Here is an 18,971-nt window from a genome sequence, read left to right as displayed (position 1 = left end):
ATCATGTACGAACGGACATCACAAGTGACTCTCGATAAAATACCGGCTTGTTTTCCTTTACAAGGACAATTTTGTTTACAGAGATAAGCACCCCCCCCCCAAAAAAAAAAAAAAAAACAAACAAAAACCCAAACTCCACAATTTTTCTTTATCATAGACTCACAGACTGGTTTGGGTTGAAGGGACCTTAAAGCTCCCCCAGTTCCAACCCCTGCCACGGGCAGGGACACCTTCCACTAGAGCAGCTTGCTCCAAGCCCCTGTCTCCAACCTGGCCTTGAGCACTGCCAGGGATGGGGCAGCCACAGCTTCTCTGGGCACCCTGTGCCAGCGCCTCAGCACCCTCACAGGGAAGAGCTTCTGCCTAAGAGCTCATCTCAGTCTCCCCTCTGGCAGGTTAAAGCCATTCCCCTTGGCCTGTCCCTACATCCCTTGTCCCAAGCCCCTCTCCAGCTTTCCTGCAGCCCCTTCAGGCACTGGAGCTGCTCTAAGGTCTCCCCATAAGGAGCCTTCTCTTCTCCAGGCTGACCCAGCCCAGCTCGCTGAACCTGACTGAAGATTCATGCTTTAAGCCAAGAATTCACATGCTAAGCAGGCACTGTTAAGAAAATGTGTTCTGTTTGTTACAGTGGTACTAATCGAGGTGAAATTAAGCCCTATTCAGTGCAAAGCACACTTCTATACACACATACACTTACATGAAAAGAACTGAAACCATCATTTCTCTGTTTCTTTTTCATGAAACATTTTCTTCTTTAGTGTTTACTCACTCCTAAGTGGGACACAATCTACCTTCACATCCCATGCTAAACTGGATGTTTTTAGGCTGTGGAAAAACACAGGGAAATAACTCATCCTGCAAAATCTGCCCAGAAACGGCTCTTTCAAATGGAAAAGATACTTCCCTGTCTTAATTAAAGGCTTGGGAAGCAGTGAGGCTTAACCTGAAGAACATGAAAGCATCAAACCTCTTCGGTGGTTGCATAAGAGATCTGCATCAGAACAGGAGGCGACTTACCTGCTATTTGTCTTTGACCCCTTACATCTGAGTCTATCACAGTCCTGGCTGCATTTGTTTTCAAAGGAAGCATGCAGAAATTCAAGACAAAAGGGGCTTTTTAGTAGTTCCCCAGTACCTAAGCATGTAATGGGTGAACAGAGAAGTTCCTGGAGCACTTTGATGCCCCACAACATGCCCATGAAAACCCACCTGAAATCTGGACAGCTCTGAAAATCCCAGCTAAAGCTGAAGGTCACATTACAAGGTTTGAGGGTAGGAGATAGAGAACTGAGCACAACTCTCCATATCCCAAGCAATAGGCTTCACTGCTCTGCTGTTTTTCCTTATCTGCACTGGGATAGGTACAAACAGATACTTTACATATAAATTACAGCCCAACACAGCCAGGAGCTGATAAAACGAGCAGAGAAACTTGGATTCAGCATCACTTCTGTACTGTGACTTACCTGCCACCAGCTCCACCAGCAGAAGCACCTTCAACAAGACAGAGACGAATCCCCATCCCTGAATACAATCAGACAGGCCAGGACACTCTCCTGGACATACAGGTACAGCCTCTTGGTAAAGAGACTGGTTTGAGTACACCCTCTTTATCTCCACTGCTCCTGGGAGGAAGGGCACTTGGGAGTGCACTGCCTAATCTGTACTCATAGGAGTCCTTACTGCTAACTGCATCTTATCATAGACTCACAGATTGGTTTGTGTTGGAAGGGACCTTAAAGCTCCTCCAACTCCAACCCCTGCCACGGGCAGGGACACCTTCCACTAGAGCAGCTTGCTCCAAGCCCCTGTGTCCAACCTGCCCTTGAGCACTGCCAGGGATGGGGCAGCCACAGCTTCTCTGGGCACCCTGTGCCAGCACCTCAGCACCCTCACAGGGAAGAGCTTCTGCCTCAGAGCTCATCTCAGTCTCCCCTCTGGCAGGTTAAAGCCATTCCCCTTGGCCTGTCCCTACATCCCTTGTCCCAAGCCCCTCTCCAGGTTTCCTGCAGCCCCTTCAGGCACTGGAGCTGCTCTCAGGTCTCCCCTTCAGGAGCCTTCTCTTCCCCAGGCTGCCCCAGCCCAGCTCTCTCAGCCTGGCTCCAGGGCAGAGCTGCTCCAGCCCCTGCAGGCACAGCGAGTCAGATGTTTTGAAAGCACAGAAGAGTTGAGGTTCTCCATGCAGATGATGTCAATGCTGCCTTTGGGTGCTGGAGGGTGAGCTTGAGTCGGCAGATCTGGCTGCTAGAACCAACTCCAACCCCCCCAGGCAGAGCTCATGCATGGGACAGTCTCCTGCAGTCTGTTTCTTTGCTAGGAGGAAATGTGGCTTGCTCCAAGCTAACAGCCAGTGCAGAAGCCAAAGCACAAGGTTGTTAAGGGTAATGGCAGCACTGGATGTGAGCTGAGGCTCCAGCTGAGAGGACAGTGGGACCAGTAGCTGCCATCTCTCAGTCTTTAATGGGTGAAGCAATGCCAAGGGCATTGCCCCCACTGAAGACAAGGGGGCTGCATGAAGATACAACAGGTGATGCATACTGATGGCCTGAGAACAGGGACAGATACTGCTTTTATGGGGCTAATCACTGCTTCTCAGTCCAGAACCTGCAAAGCTACTGGCATATTCCCACCTTTATTTTACCCATCCGATGTTTAAGTCACCCAGTTTGGGCCCATCAGTACTTGATCACACATTCAGGTAACAGAAAGGAGATGAGAGCTGTGAAGAGAGTATAACTGGTCTCTTTAAACACGAGCAGTGGATGCAAAGAGCCAAGGCAAAATCATTTCCATTCCTGAAGCTCGCTGCAGGGCAGGAAATGCATTCCCCACAAAGGAGAGGATGTCACGTACCGCGTGCACGTGGTTCACATCGCAGCAGCACCCGATACCTCCCATTCATGCCACAGGAGCTGCATCTGCTGACACTCACCAGGCGATTTGCAAGCGCGATGGTACACGCTGTGGCTTCAGCTTCTTGCTGACATTTGAGTTTGTCTGAAGTGGCCTTCTCAAACTTGGCTGTGAGCTTCCGCAGGTTCTCGTTGAGGCGCTGCGCATGCAGACAGGGAGACAAGAAGAGCACAGTTTGAAGGAAAACCCTTCCCCAGAGACCGTTCACCCCATGGGCAGTGCCGGCCAAGCTCCACCACCACACGCAGCACCATCACTGCCCAGGGTGCAGCCGCTAGGCAGTTGTTGTGGCATCAGGAGCCAGCACAGAGCAGTGATGTGCTGTGTTATTTTATGTGCTTGTAATTCACATCCTCAGCACAGGGCCAAGGCAAAGAACACGTAAAGCTCCTTTATGTGGGGCTCTGCCCTAGTGTGAATTTAAACTGGGAAAGGGGGTCCCATTGAGACCAAGTATGAATGATCGGTGCTATAGCTGAACAGTGAGGGGGCAGCTGAGAGAACAGCACTCCATGTTTCCTGATGCTGCAGCTCCCTTGGTCCCAGTGCAGCCCTTGAGGCTGCCTCACCAAGTTGTGCTCAAGTCCCCAGGGGATGCCTTGGGCAGCTGCAGGTATTGAACCATGTCCAAGCCATTCCTCTCACACCCTATTTCTAGAAGGGAATATAACAAGGGAATCAATAAAACTGTTCTGCTCCTGAGCGTGTCCCCTGGGAGGTTCCTGCAGAGGAGCCCAACCAGCACTAGCTGGGACCATCTCACATGCAGGTTGGCTGCAAAGTGCTTTGGGGCTGAGAAGGGGCAGAAAGGGCCCAAACCACCTGGAAGAAAAAAGCCCTTTGCTTGGACAGAGCTGTTCACACTCTGGTCTAAACCAAATCAGGAGCTCCCATGAGCACTTGGAACATCTCACTTCTGATAAGAAAAGTAATAATTGATTTTATCTGCACCCAATGCAAACTGCTTAAGGCTAAACTGCTTGTAAATCACTTTAACACTGGTTGAGCTACCACCAGAAACAAAGCTGGAAATGGAAAAGGATCATATTGGGCATCTGTAGCTCTCTTGGATACTGGGGAACACAAAGCTGTCTCTCCTTGACCTGCTTTGGAATTAATAACACAAAAAGGTTCTGTTTCTGCAAGCATAAGAATGTACGTGCAGACGTACACTTGTATATATAGAATCCCATTACACAAGCACGGTCTGATAAATGGGTACCTATGAGCTATGAAGAACAGATGACACCTGCAGTACCCCACAGACACATACATCTGTGTGCAACTGGGAGTATACATCTTGCTTCTACATCTCCCCTCCCCAGAGTCACAGCAAACGTATTTCCCAGGCAGACAAAGCAGAGGGAAAGGCACTCAATATTTCTGACAATCACAACAGTCTCATTTATTACTAAAAAAGGGGTATGTGACAGCTCAGGGCCTTGATGTGAGCAGGTATGAATTAGTCTCACATCAGTGAGGCTATCCAAGATACCCCAGCTTGGTAAGCAAGGATATACCTCCCCATACATCTCCCACACTGAGCAGTGTCTCATTACCCATGTGCAGAGGGGAAAACGCACCTAAACTGGGTAGTTTTGTAAGAGCACGCCAGTGGAGTAGCAGTAACCAACCCAGAGATTGTCATTTGCTTTAACATCATCATAAAGTTCAGGCATTAAAAGCTTTGGAAACAAGCAGCATAAAGGCACAGAATAAGTTCCCCAGCACTATTTTACATCTGAGATGTGAGAATTAGAGGCTAATTTCAAGGCCAGGTTGGACACAGGGGCTTGAAGCAAGCTGCTCTAGCGGAAGATGCCCCTGCCCATGGCAGGGGGTTGGAACTGGATGATGTTAAGGCCCTTTCCAACCCTTCTGTGATTCTGTGATCCCCTCCCTGCCCTTAAAATCCCACAAGCGCAGAGAAACAAAGCAGAGCTCTCTCCCCAAGCAGCGACTGCTGTGATGGGTGCCACCACGGGGCAAGCACTCACAGCGATTTTGGCCTTGATGCTGGCCAGCTTGTCCTGGGCAGCCGCCAGCTCCGCGTTGGCTTTGCTGAGCGCCTGCCTCTTGGGCTGCACCTCGCAGAACACGGCGTGGAAGCGCACGATGTTCAGCACCCAGGAGCAGAGCCCGGCCGCGGCCAAGGACTTGGTGGTCACGAATTCGGGCTTGAACTTGGGGTCTTGTAGATAGGGCTGAAGGGCTTTGAGGCAGTTCTCATGGATGTTCTCCTTATCGAACTTGATCAGGGAGTCCAGGAAGCCATCCACCCTGGCCATGGAGGCTTTCGCTGCCTTCCAGCTCCTGTCCTTGGGAATCCTTCCTCCCGGAGCCATCAGCACCATCACTGCCGCGGTGACATTGCTGACAGCTGAAGGTGGTGACCCAAAGGACCTCAGCTCTGTCAGGTTCTTCTGCAAAGGGGAAAACGAGGCTGTTAGACAAAAATGAATGGGCTTTCCTTTTGCTTTGCCACTAACAGAGTCAGGCTTCCAAGCTATCAATCTGATAAACTGGGTTGGCCAAAGCCCCTCTCCAGGTTTCCTGCAGCCCCTGTAGGCACTGGAGCTGCTCTCAGGTCTCCCCTTCAGGAGCCTTCTCTTCTCCAGGCTGACCCAGCCCAGCTCTCTCAGCCTGGCTCCAGAGCAGAGCTGCTCCAGCCCTCGCAGCATCCAGTGTAAAATGTCTCTTATGAACAAGCTCAATGACATGGAGCCAACCATGAGCACAGATAAGCCCCCCAACATGCCCTTCTCCACCCCGTGTGCCCTGCGCAGCTCAGCACATACTACATGGGCTCTCCCTAGCCTCACATGTGGTGGGGCTGCTGCTCAGGGTGCTGAGAGGGCTCCAGCAGAGCAGCCAGTCTTTAGAGCCTGCATCTCTGTGGAACTCGGATGCTGAGCTGGTACCCTGGCATCTTCTCTAGGGAAAGAGCACTTCCATGACATGACAGGAATGGTGACTCTATGACCCTGAATGGGAGGAAGGATGTTGCTGTCCTGGTCAGGACACTGAGGAAGACCTGGGCAGCACGGGGTGCTGGTTTCCTTCCTTACTGCAAGAGCCTCTGGCACCACGGGAAGAGGACAAGCCAGGTCCTCAGTGAGTGCCATGCTGCTGGACCAGGTAACAGGAGCTCTGCCCTCTTCCCTCATGGCACCAGTTGGTGGCATTTTCGCAACCATCAGATGTCCTCTCCCCCCCCAAAGCAGAGGGGAGATCTGGATTCCCACAGGAATCCTCACCCTACCTTGTTGAGGGTGTTCAGAGCAGCCTGGGCAGCTGCCAGGGCAGGCTCAGCTTTGGCCAGGTCCTCCTCACAGTCCTTCTGTTTCTGCTCCACCTCCTGGGCGATCAGTGCCACCTTCTGCTCCTCCTCATCGGCAATGGCCTTTTCCCTGCTCACTTTCTCCGTCTCCACCCCCACCACCTGGATCAGCTTGTCAGCATCATCATTCTTCTGCTTCAGCTCCACTTCTTGGGCTGCCAGCTTGGCCTTCAGCTCATCCACCTAGAGGGAAGAAACACACGTGGGAACACGGATATCCACCAACCTATTCCCCCCCGCCCAGCAGCACAGGCTCACACCTGAGAAGGGGCTAAGTGGTACCCAAAAGCATGGCTGGCCTGTGTGTGAAGCAGACGATGCCCTGGGAGCACAGAAAAGCAGAATTTCTGGCTGTAAGCAGGATCCTACTGCTCATGATGCTTGGGTCACAGCTGGAAGTGCCCATGGGCATGGCCTGTACACCAGAGCAGCCTGCTAGTGGTGGGAAACCCAGCAGAGGAGACACCAGCACCAGCAGGATGAGCTGTTGAGGAGGTTGTCCCATCCCTGCTCAGCTGCCAGGGCAACGCGAACGTGGCTTTGAGCAGAATCCAATGGAAAGCAGGCAAAAGGTTTAATTTCAGGTGTACCTGAAATGGATGCAGGGATTATGCCCTGGGATTACTTCTGTACAGCCCAGGAGCCTCTCCACAGACCAGGCATTGGCAAGGAAGGTTCTTTCAGTGTAAAGCCAAGCACATCCAGCTTTGAACATGAGATGTGATGTTAAATCACAGTCCCAGTAAAGGCAGCGTGCAAGCGCTGTGCATGTGTGTTCTGCTGTGGAGATGACATGGTACAACCCAGCTACCCTTCCTATTGCTTCCCAACCTTGACACTGGCAGAACAGAGCATGTGAAGGACCTGTGCACCAGGTACCTGTGCACCCTGCCTCTCCCCCACCCCTCCATCCTCTGCCCCACACACACAGGGCAGAGGCAGCACCCCGTGACTTCCCTCGGAACCATCAGGTCCTACACACTTGTGATGGGAAGGGCATTTTTCACACCAGGAAGATCATGGCTGGGATCTGCTGCCAGGTACAGCCCTTGTCAGAGGGTGCAGGGCTCAAGGGGCTTTACAATGCAATATCACGTGAGCTTGAGGAAAGATCTCCTGTTCAGCCATCAGGACACATGGCAGTGGTGGCAGCTCCTCACACACTGCTCCACCGAGCACCTGCTCACACCCAGAAAGGTGGGGTGGGGACAGGGGGAAGGACCTGCATGGTGCAGGAGCTCACACCAGCTCACCTGAAGACAAAGTCTCTTCCTAAACCCACCCCTTCCCATGACTTCACATGGGCTTTATGCAGACCACAGAGGCTTTCACTGCCCTGCTGTCAGGCCCATAAAGGGCTGCTTGGAGCTCCCGGGGTACATCTTTACTTACATAAAATACTCACTAGAAAGGAAGTTGGACACTTGCTTTTGTTGATAATTCCATCTTCCTACCCAAAGAGAGCACAATTTGCAATCCTATAACCTGAAGCTTGTGACGTCTGGCCTCAGCTTGAAGTGGAGAGCGGTTTCTCTGCAGTCTCTTTGTGTAGTTGAGCCATTGTCAGCTCCTGCTGCCTGCCACTACAATGCTGTGTTCACCAGAACAAAGACACGACTCTAAATCCAAATGACTCCGGGCTCATGGCACATAATGCCTTCAGCTGGCAAACTCAGCGCCGGCTCCTTGCTCAGCTCCAGGCTTTCAGGGATGGCAGGAAAGGGAAGTTTTGCTGATGACAGATAAGGCTTGCGACCTTCTGCCCCCAGATCAGTACTCATGTGCTGGGTACACATGCAGATGGGGGCTTTAGGGGTTGACACGACCACGACAAAACAAGCCAGGGATTAAAACCCACGAGCACTGAACAGAATGAGCAGATGTAAACTCAGCCCAGGCACAGCCTGTGAGAACAGGAAGTGCCCTGACAAAACCTGCTTTCAGCCAAGCACATGAGCAATGGAAGAGAAAAGGACTTGCTCCAACATTGTCAGGACTGAAAAGAGCAAAAGGCTGCATAAGGCTTTGCCTGAGAAAGATATTTGGAAGCCCAGATGTGTATGTTACGGTGAAGGCCCCTGCCCAGCCCCAGGCTTGGGTTCCATTCCCAGTGGAAAGGATGCAAGTTATGTGTCCTAAGGCTCTGCTGGACCAACAGACCTCACCACACTGAGGGACACATGGTGACCTCCAGCCCCCCTAGCTACAGCAGAACTTTGCATCATGAAAGGAAACAACTCTTTCCCCTAGTGAGGCTAAAGCTCAAACACAGCTGATGGGGACAATTTAATAGTGTTTGTGCAGTGGCAAGAGTGAAATGGGAGCTGTACCTCAATAACCTCTCACTGTCCTTAGGGAGGCCCTGGAGGTGACACAGGGAATGTTCATTCATGGACTTTACTCTTCCAGTTCCACCCCAGCAAACAAGCTCCTCTTAATGCTGCTCTCACATCCACAGCGAAACCAGGCTGGCCCATTGGATCACGCTGTGTTGTGGAGCAGCCACAGACATGTGCTTTGTAAATCACCACCCAGACACCCCAAAAAGGAGTTGTCACCACATCCAGGGGAGGGCAGAAAACCACCATTGACTTTTTCAGTGTCTGCCAACACTGGTGAAGGCAGAACATGCCTTTTGGGTAACACGCAGCTGGTAAGCAGAAGAAAGCAAGAGCTACAAGGGAATAACAGTACAAGGAGGTCCTGAGGTGGCATGGAAAATGATAGCAGAATGTCCTCCCAAAAAGAAGAGACAATACTATGAACCTCCTTCCCATAGGCAGCACCAGATCAAGGTGTGGACAGATCCAGCATGTGCCTTAGCATATGGAACATCATTATGGGACACAAACAGTACTTTGTCCCAGACAGTGCTAAGAAATATGGAAAACCTGTAAGCAGCTTCCTCAGTCCATGACAATCTGCTAAGCAATTAGTAATGTGAAGTAGAAAGGGAAAGAGCAAAGCAAATGAGAGATTCAAGGGATTCATAGTACCTAGATGTACTATGACTGCAACAGGGAAGGAGAAGTGCTTGCTTAACACCAGGAGAGCGTAAGAAGAATTATTCAAGAACAGAAAAGCTGGAGGGCAGGCTCCCAGCAGGCTCATTTTATCTGATTGTCCTTGCCTTGCTTCAAGAACACCAAATACCTCACAAAGGTCAGCGATTAATTGATAGAGCAAGTGAGACCTGAATCTGGGATACAGTGATGCAATCCTAACCCAAGTCATCCTAAAATTACTCACGCTGAGCTCTGAGCAGAGTGCTGACCTCTTCAGAGCAAGCCTCTGAAAAACAAATTACTCATCCCACACGGCTTCCACGTCTGTTATGTCCTAGGAACTGGAAGCCAGCTTTTCCTTCTCTGAGTGCTGAGGACAGCCACTGCCTTCATGGAAGGACGGTTGGGCTTGTAAGGTAACGAAACAGGTTTCTTTAGAGGGAAGCTGCTCAAAGAAGTCCAGATCTCAAAAGACAAAAACAGAGCATGTGAGGGGGAGCAGAGTAAAAGGAAGGGGAGAGGTTACGTTGAACTGGAACAGCAAAGTCACAAAGTACTGGCCTCATGCTGAGGCCAGACTGAACAGCTTATGCAAACACATACACCTCATCATTGACGTGTCCCAGCATCCAAGCAGCAGGAATCTGGAGAATGCTGCTGATGGGAGCATTAGTCCTCAGAGTTCAGGCACAACCTGGCCATACCCAGGTATCAAAATCCTCCCCCTTTGCTTTGAATACATGAATTACATCCATTACAGAACACAGCCTGGAGATGACACACCTGAGACTGAAGACTTGTCACATCCTCACACCAAGACCAGTCATTTCCATGGTGAAAATAAAGTTCAGGCTTTTAAATCCATATGAAAGATTGAACATTCTGGTATGATTTCCAATACTGGTAAGTATCTACCCTCTGGTTTCAAATCAACAGCAGCTTTGACAATTGCACACATCTGATAATTTAGGTGTTTAATTTTAGGCCCCCACTGTTAATTTTAGATTCAAATTTGACATATTTGTCCTCACTGCTCTGCATCTTAATCAACTTCACAAATAGGCACTTCTCGCCTTGCAACAGCAAAACCTACAAGACCCCGTCTCCTCCCAGTCCTCCACCACCACTTAGAATCTGTTTCATGGCTCATCAGAGAGCGCTTGCCTACATAACACCCATATGAAGATATACATGAAGAATACAGAGTGGTCCCCATATCTGACACTACAGGAACCTGACTCCTCTCAAAGGTTATTTTTACATCAGTTGCTCCCAATGAAGAACAGACCCAACCAATCTTGTCCACCACTTGAGTGTCATCAAAAGCAGCAATGTCCCACAGGTCAGCAGAATTATTTGCCTCTATAGGCAAGGAAAGTGTAAGGCCTGCTTTGCATTGAGGGCATGCACTCCTTGCTTTGGTTGGCATCGCTGGTTGTGGTGGGTGCTGTTCATCCTTAGCTGCATCCTTACATAGGAGACGCTATAACCTGCAAAGGGGACATGAAACATGCCTACTCTCCTCCTGTGTCCCTAAAGATCTGTCCTCACCATGAAAGAAGCAACTGCTTGAAGTGAGATGCTTGAAGTGAGAGGCACTAATAAAGCCCATACATCACCCTCCAGTAAGGCATGTGTCCTACTGAGTGTGAGAGACATGATTTATGTTCCCAGCATTATCCAGAAGATCTATAAGGAAGGGGATGAACCTGCTAGTCCTCCATTCATGTCAACCCCCGCATTTCTTTGGAGCAACTTCAGGACAGGCCCACTTGCCACAGTAGAAGCTTGTAAATGAACATTTGTGAGAGTGAACAGAATACGAAATGGAGAGAAAAGCAGGAGTTTGGGAACAGAGGTAGAGAGCAAAGCTCTGAAAGGCAGCGTGTGCACTGCAAAGACCTCAGTTAAATACTCAGAACAACTACTTTTGTTGCTTTATAGCAGGGGGATTTTGGGATGGCTAATCCACATTTCAGCTAATCCACATTTCAGACATGCATTCATTTTCCTTAAAGATGGATAGCACAATGCAAGGGAAAATGATCAACTTCATTTTAAAAGGATGTTCTATTTAGTTTGAGAGGGGTTTTGCTGAAGTTATTGTAGATGTCCTGGATGCAAATCCATAGATCACTGATCTTCCTGTATTTTATAAGCTATTTTGCCAGCACAGCTGATTTTTAACCATCAAAAGAAGATGCACACAGCCAAATGGATCCCTACCTCCTTTTACTTACCATGATCTCTCACAGTTACCATCCAAACAGCAGAGACCGGACACACATGGAATCAGCGAGGTTGGAAAAGACCTTTAAGATTATCAAGTCCAACCACGGCCCCAGCACTGCCAAGGCCACCACTAACCCATGGCACTGAGGGCCCTGTCTTCTCCTTCTTTCTCCTTCCCAGTACAGACCATCACTTCTGCTCCTCCAGGAGCCCAGCTCAAGCCAAGATCTAACATAGATTTTACCCCTTGTACAGTTTCAGCCCATAAAGTTCTCCTCTGAACCAGGATGCAGAGATGTCCTTAACAGAGACAGGGAAAACCACCAGCTTTTAACCCAAGGGCTTTGCTTACTTGTGCAGAGGTGCTTTTGAGCTTCTCCAGACCATTCTCCAGCCGCTCCATTTTTGCCTTTAAATCCTTGCCCTTTTTCAAAAGCAAATTCTGATATAGTTTGATTTGCTCAAGGAATGACTTTGGAGTGGTGTAGTTATATCGCCGCTCATTGCTCAGATACAATCGGGATATCTCGTTGACACTTGTGTGGACGTAGGCCATGAATTTGCTTATTGAGCTTTTCAGTGAATCCTAAAGGTAAGATAAGAAGACAAGGAGAAACTATTTGAAACAGAACAACTATATATAACACACTCCTGTGCTGGATAGAAAGGAATTTATTAACTTTTTATTCTGCTGCAGCAAAATCCAGGATGTAACATCTAAGTTGATCCCTTTTCACTTCTTATCTCTAAAATAACTTTGACTGCTCGTGTACTTTATGCCTGTCTTTATGTCGTTTTATCTCATGCTTTATCTCATTCCGGGCAGATTTTCTTGCATTTAGCTTTACAAAATAACAGCCTTTTAAGTATAAATTTGGGCTTTTCTTCTGTACAAATGGGGAAAGTGCAAACTCAGAAAAAGAAGCAGTGTAGACTTTATTCTTTCTAAATCCTGCCCGGAAAAGCTAAACAAACAGAAATGAATCTCTTTTAGTCTAGAAGCAGGTTGTCATCAATGAGAACTTGACATAATTTGCCCTTGAGAATTACAGACACTCAGACACGGCAGTGAAGAGAAAAGTTCCCTGCAATAATCATAAGCATTAGGTTATTTCTGGACTGCTTTGTAAGGTGCCTCTTGTTAGCAAAGCAGTCATTTCACTGGCAATACCATCAGCGTCCAAGCACACACGTGTGGTGCCCATGGCCATACCTCTGCTAAGGCCCATGGGCCTCTCTGAGAAACACAGAACTGTAGAATTAGTTGGGTTGGAAAAGCCCTTTAAGCTCATCCAATCCAACCCTTACCCCAGCCCTGCCAAGGCCACCCCTAACCCATGGCACTGAGGCCTCGTCCCCACGCTGTGTGAACACCTGCAGGGACGGTGACTGCAGCCCTGCCCTGGGCAGCCTGTTCCAATGCCTGAGCACCCTCTGGGGCAGGAATTGTTCCTCAGCTCCATCTAAACCTGCCCTGGTGCAGCTTGAGGCCGTTTCCTCTTGTCCCATCCCTTGTTCCTTGGGAGCAGAGCCCAGCCCCTCCTGGCTCCATCCTCCTGTCAGGTGGTTGTATGAAATATGGACCATATTTGAAGCATGGTTCAATGAAGGTGAACAGAGCACCAGCAGTTCCTCACGAAACAGTCACCCAGATGTCCTGGGTAAGTGTTGGAAGGCAATAAAGGTGAGCAAACCCTTCCAGCCCAAACTATTCCATGACTCTATGACTCTGCAACACTCTCCTCACAGTGTGAGGCACTGCTTGCAGGAAGAGAGGTACAAAACCACACGCGGCGGCTGCCAGCACCGTGCACCCATGGGTGGCCAGCACAGGAACCCCATAGAGGAACCCAAGCTCGGATGGTGGCGGGTGAGGAGCTCACCTCCACGGCCTCTGTCTCACGCAGGAAGCGGAGGCTGACGGACTCGAGGGCCTCCCGTGGCCACTCCTGGAACCAGTCTATGGCCACACAGCTGACGATGGCTGGGAACCTCCTGCTGCGGACACGGAGCCTGCTGCCGACGGGGGAGAAGCACAGCGCGACCTGCGGAGCCAGGGGAGGAGAAGGGGAGAAGACACGGCTGGGAGCAGGCACCAGGCTCCAGCCCAGCCTGGGCTCTACCAGCCACTTCCCCACCACCAGCGACCTCTGTCCTCAAGTCCCTGCACTTCACACCAGCAAGCCTGGCCTAGGAAAGGCATAATCCAGCAGTAAACACGTTTTTCCTCCGCAACGAACCCAATTAAATGCTGAGCATTGCTATGGGCACGCTAAGGCTGCAGATGGGGTTTAATATAACCCCAGTTCCCTGCTTTAGCAGTGACACAAAGCTGCACCCAGCAGGGAACTGGCATCCAGATTCAAGTGGTGCAAGCAGAAATTAAAGCGAATGGATCTAAACTCTCCTGGCTTTGCTCCCCGAAGGCCAGCATTGAGGTGGCTCAAACTCAAAACCTCCTTTGAGCAGAATGAGAAGTTTTTGTTTTTAAATAGAGCACTCTCAACGCAAAGCAGCACAGGAATAAACCCATTTGTGAACGTGCAGTTTTGCACAGCAAGTCCTTTGCCTTCCAGGCTTTCATTTCAGTCTGAGTTGCAGTGAACGGTGCAGTGTGGGTGGGTCTGTGGGGAATCTCTGGTCAAGGGGCTCTTTTGCTCCCCTGCTCAGCATCCTCCTGCACCATTTCGCCTTCCCCCAGTCTTCAGGGCTCTTCCCTTACCCTTCTGCCTTGCCCTGCAGGCTGGGAGCCTCATGGCCCCCATAGCCAGTCCGCTCAGCTCCTCTCATGGATGCATGAGCTCTCCCTTTTCCAGAAGGAAATTTCCCATCAGGGTGTAAAGTCAGGTCAAGGCAAAGAACCTTTCCTCTCCACTGCCCCTTCACCAGCTTTAACAGTAAAATAAGGCCCAAGGACCAAAACCTGCAACCACCATTGGTCACGGTTTGGATTTACAAACTCTGCTAATCTGGCACAAAGAAGAACACAGACAAGTTGCCAACGTGCAGTGAAGCAGCAGTATCTGATCAAGGGCCAGTGTGGGCAGCAGCGCATCTCACTCAATGCATCATTCCTCTCCCACTTGTTAGCCCTGCTGGTAAGTGCATACATAGGCCTGCAAGTGCCATGGGGCAGGCTGCTCTCAGCCCAGATATCTCCGTAAGGTGTCACCACCTCCACCATGGGCCAAGATCTGGTTTTTAGAGGATGTCAAAGCCAGCCTGTAACAAAACTGCTTCTGTTTTCATTTCAGAAGAGAACTCAAAGCCACTGCTCCTCTGACATGGCCACTGCTTGCTCACACACAAGGGACAGACACATTGAATCATTTTTACACCTTCAAGCACAAGCCTCGGGCACCTCTGTGCTCCTCTTTCAGGAAGCTCTCCGGGTACTGTCCGGGTCTCTTCCGCACCTACCCTGCTCTCTCTCAAGACCCTGAGGCCGGTGTGTTGGTGCTCATGCTCTGTTGGGCCACGCTGCTCTTGAAAGTCCAGCATGCCCTGGGCAGCAAGGGCTTGATCAGCTTTCTGCACAGAGCATGATGCCATCACACAGTGCTGGGGAGAATAAACAGCACTTCCCAGCTGACCCCATCCATCTGCTCTAACACACTGCTCAGAAGGGCAGACAAGGAAAAGGGCTCAGCCTCAAATAAATCACATTCACACTGCCCTTCCAGTGTACCTCAGTAGTGAACAGGAATATAACCAGGCAGAGGACAACCAAGGTGCTCTAAGAGCTACAAAACAGCACCAGTGCTCATCAGAAATTCCCGTCTATGCTGAGAGAGAGAGGGAGTAGGACAGGATTCCATCTCCTTGGGCCTCTATACTGTGTATGGTCCTCGAATTTTCCCTCACAAATCAACTCTCCAGCTCTTCCCCATCCTAACTGTGTACCCACCTACACCAAAAAGGGAACAGGACACCCTACCTCTGTGAACGTGTCACACCAACACCAACCAAGCAGTGAGGAAGGAGGAGGATATGCTTTCATTGAGCAAAAGTCAAGTCTTCACTCACTGCCTGGTCGCTAGCTCCCTGCTCTGGCACCACAGCGCTGTACAGTCCTGCAGATGGGTAAATACCTTTGGAAGAGTCTAACTCTCTTGCACTGTACTTTCTCCACATGCTGGGCATACCTGGGAAGTCCTGAAACTGTTCTGGGATCTTAGGACATATTTACAAGGCCTTTCTACAGGGCTGGAGAGGAAGAGATCCCGTAAGCATGCTGTGTCCCACCCAGTGCCCTGGTTGGGAATTACCAACAACATGAAGACCCTCAGTGCAGTTTTTCCAAGCAGCAAGACCCAGTCCTGATGTACCCCCGCTGAATCCCTGCGCATGGCTCTGAAAATGGGAAGGCTGGTGCTGTCAGCCTTTCAACCCCCATCACTTTCTAAAGCCCAACAAGTGATGGCAACACCCAGCATTTCCTATCTATGCTTCAGTACTGCATGGGGCAAGAACCTCAGCTCAGCTCATGACCAGGCAGGAAACCCTTCCAGGCTGCAGTCTGACCTCCCCACAAGGTAGCCCAAAGGGTCCCCATGTGGTGTCCCTGCAGCAAGGTCGATGGTGAGCACACAGACTCCCTCTGAACATCTCACCTTCAACTGTCGCCTAACGCGCTCTATGAAGAACTTCCAGCAAGTCTCCTTGGAGTCCAGCAGCCCCCGGCCTTTGACTTCATTCCTCACACTGTTGATGATGTTTTCAACTTCATCATCAGGAAAGAGATCCGGGATTTCACCTAGGAAAAGAAGACCCATGTTGGTTTTCTGCTCTGGGTTTTGCTGTGGTCTCAGAGCACAAAGAAGCAGCTCCTTGCATGAGGCGCCCATGGGCTCCAGCCTCAGCAAGGTGGCACAGGTCACTCTGCTGATGAAGAAACACTTGTGAGAGCAAACTTCCTCATGAAAGCACAAGGTAAAAAGATGCAGAAAGAGTCAAAGAACACAAAGTCCACTTTTTTTCAGATCTACAGTGCTAATTAGAATACAAAGCCATTATAATTCAAAACTGACCAGGCCATACATGATCATGAAATCATTTTAGGTTGGGAAATGAATGTGTTACACATCCAGCTCCTGAGGTTGTTCAACACCATGTCCAGCAGTGGTCAAATTACTCCCAGACCACCAAAACATCTTCAAATCTTTGAAAAACTTTTAGAAGTTAATAGTTCTGATTGCCAAAAACGTACCAAACCAGGATTTTTATAGTGGGGCCTTAATTTATCACCTATTCACTTCCTTTCTGGCTTCTGATCTGATTGAAACCATCGCTATTGAGCAAGATAGTGCCAATACGAACACTAATCACTCAGGTAATGCACTCATGAGAAATCTGCTCACTGATTAGAAAGACTAAAATGTATATTTTGTTCCAGCTGCTTCGGTGATGCTAAGAAGTGAAACAAGCATGCAGATAGCCAAGAGCAGCCAAAGCCATCAGAGCACTCCCTGGGCAGCAGGAGCTCACATCCTGGGAAGTCACAATCCCTTCAGGGCCTCTTCCTCCCTGGACCTTGAGTGAGGACTCTGCCCTGTCCCTGGACCCACACACAGCAACCACAGTTACAACAGAACACCCTTCAAAGCCACCATAAAACAACCAGGACATCCCAAAGCCAGGCTGCTCTGCCTGCCCCTTGCTGCAGGACACTGAAGAGCTTCACCCCGAGTCATGAGATGTTTGTGTCACCCACACCACACAAGAGGTGGTGGGAGCTACTTGCCACCCTCTACAACAACACCATTCTTACTCCTGGTTACAAAACCATCACAGGCAGAGCTTGTTTGCTGCTGATACCAGATGGCCAATTTATAGCCACATATGTCAACTCTGGAGTTACTCACAAGCTATCACTCCACTGTGCTGTCAACTCTCCACCCCTCACCATCCATGGAGATCACCTGAACCAGCTGGTATCTTCCCACTCCCAACTCATAAATAAGGCACCAATAACCACAGGTACTCCAGTCAAATATTCTAGCCAGGAACAAGCTTATTTTAGTAGGTAACTAGAGTGAGGATGCATGGGATCCTTAGGCCAAACTCCTCATCTGTCAATACATTCCTTTAGCTCCGTCCTCAGCTGCAGTATCACAACAGATATGACACATAACCACCATATGGAGTATATACCATGAAGTATGGAAAAATTGGGTACAGGACATCAGAAGAAGAAAAAAGTCTACCAGATGATGGAGTGCATCCTCACCAAAGAAACCTTAGTGCTGCTTTTACTCTAGAGCTTAACCCATCCATATTCTAGCTTACTTCATAGATTGCCCTTCTGCATACCCTACAACTACAGATGCTACCATGAGCAAAACTACATTGAAATGGGGGAGAGGGGAAACGAAAGCAGGAAGAGACGTACCTGATGCTAAGAAGTCATTCACCAGCACCAAGAACTGCTCGTCCGCCACTTGCGCGTCAGTCATGAGGAACACGGTGCCCATGTTCTTCACACCAGCTTTCAGGTACTGGTTTGCCAGGTCTGCCTGGGGGTTGAAAAGGCCTTAGGGGCTGCACCTACATTCTGCAGAGCATGGGCTGGGTACCACACCTACACGCAGGACATTTCAGGATCTTCCCATTAACTAAGAACAAAGCAACTGCAATTCATTAGCATGAACCAGCCCTCTGGCCACTTTCCATCCCCATGCTGAGGCTTTCAGGTTATATGGGGGAGACTATTGCTATCATCATTGTAAGACATTACCAAGGAGGATTTGACATTATGCCCAGGTCTGTGTAACACAAAAATCAGAAGAAAGCCTCGGCCAGTACCACCAAAGGAAATTTCTGTGGCTGGAACACTCAAGAGGTCAATGGATTTGACTGAAAACATCAGACTGGGGTCTGCAAGGGGAGCTCATAAAGCTCGCTCTGCCACAGACTATGGGTGCAGTACAGCTCTTACAGAGAGAGGCTAAAGCACCACAGGGACTGGGGGAGACTGAAGTGACCAGAAATGTTGGTCCTTGATATCCCCTTCATTTCTTCAGTTGGGTATTTCCTCCTCTCTTCCATGGACTTCAGTGAGCAGTGATGCTGGCAGAGACCTGCTTGCATGGAAAAGCTGTTTCATTTCAAAGGGGACAGTGTCCTCCTAATGAAGGACACCATCTCTTTGAAATACAAGTTATTTATGAGATGGGAAAACCACCATCATCCTGCTCAAACTCCTGTCCCTCCAAGCAGGATCCAAGACATGCAGGGGCCCCTGAAGGAACACACAGGCCATTGTTTCAGCAGCTCTCTTACAAATTCAGCACATGCAAAGCTTCTACTAAAGAATCATTTGTTACTTTCCTCACTGAGTAAAGGGAACAGCGAATTATCTTCCACCTCCACAGGCAGAGAAGCAAAGAGCTGCTTTGCAAACAAGTGTATTAATTTATTATCTATTATTGAGCTATGTTCCTGGCTGGGAGCACAGGCTTCCTCAAGAAATAGGCACGTAG

At 49.6% G+C, this 18,971-nt stretch overlaps 1 protein-coding gene across 2 annotated transcripts in view; it reads right to left on the bottom strand.

Annotated features, from left to right (window-relative positions):
* The window catches only part of DNAH9 (dynein axonemal heavy chain 9), a 126,331-nt gene that overhangs the window by 77,200 nt on the left and 30,160 nt on the right, over positions 1-18,971 (bottom strand). Inside the window, exons 17-23 of one of the 2 annotated variants that reach the window (XM_057423402.1) lie at positions 17,882-18,005; positions 16,104-16,246; positions 13,374-13,535; positions 11,843-12,076; positions 6,176-6,436; positions 4,911-5,336; positions 2,933-3,052 (exon numbers count right to left, since the gene is read on the bottom strand). In XM_057423402.1, the coding sequence (XP_057279385.1) occupies positions 2,933-3,052; positions 4,911-5,336; positions 6,176-6,436; positions 11,843-12,076; positions 13,374-13,535; positions 16,104-16,246; positions 17,882-18,005 (1,470 nt within the window). Of the gene's footprint in view, positions 1-2,932; positions 3,053-4,910; positions 5,337-6,175; positions 6,437-11,842; positions 12,077-13,373; positions 13,536-16,103; positions 16,247-17,881; positions 18,071-18,971 lie in introns of both variants that reach the window. The other variant, XM_057423410.1, reaches the window with a different exon arrangement.

This window comes from Pezoporus wallicus, unplaced genomic scaffold (genome assembly GCF_028554395.1).
Source record: "Pezoporus wallicus isolate ANWC-B61680 ecotype Strahan unplaced genomic scaffold, APGP_CSIRO_Pwel_v1 contig_8723, whole genome shotgun sequence".
Taxonomy (NCBI): domain Eukaryota; kingdom Metazoa; phylum Chordata; class Aves; order Psittaciformes; family Psittacidae; genus Pezoporus; species Pezoporus wallicus.
The sequence above is the reverse complement of the archived record's forward strand: the minus strand, read 5'-3'. Positions and strand labels throughout refer to the sequence as shown.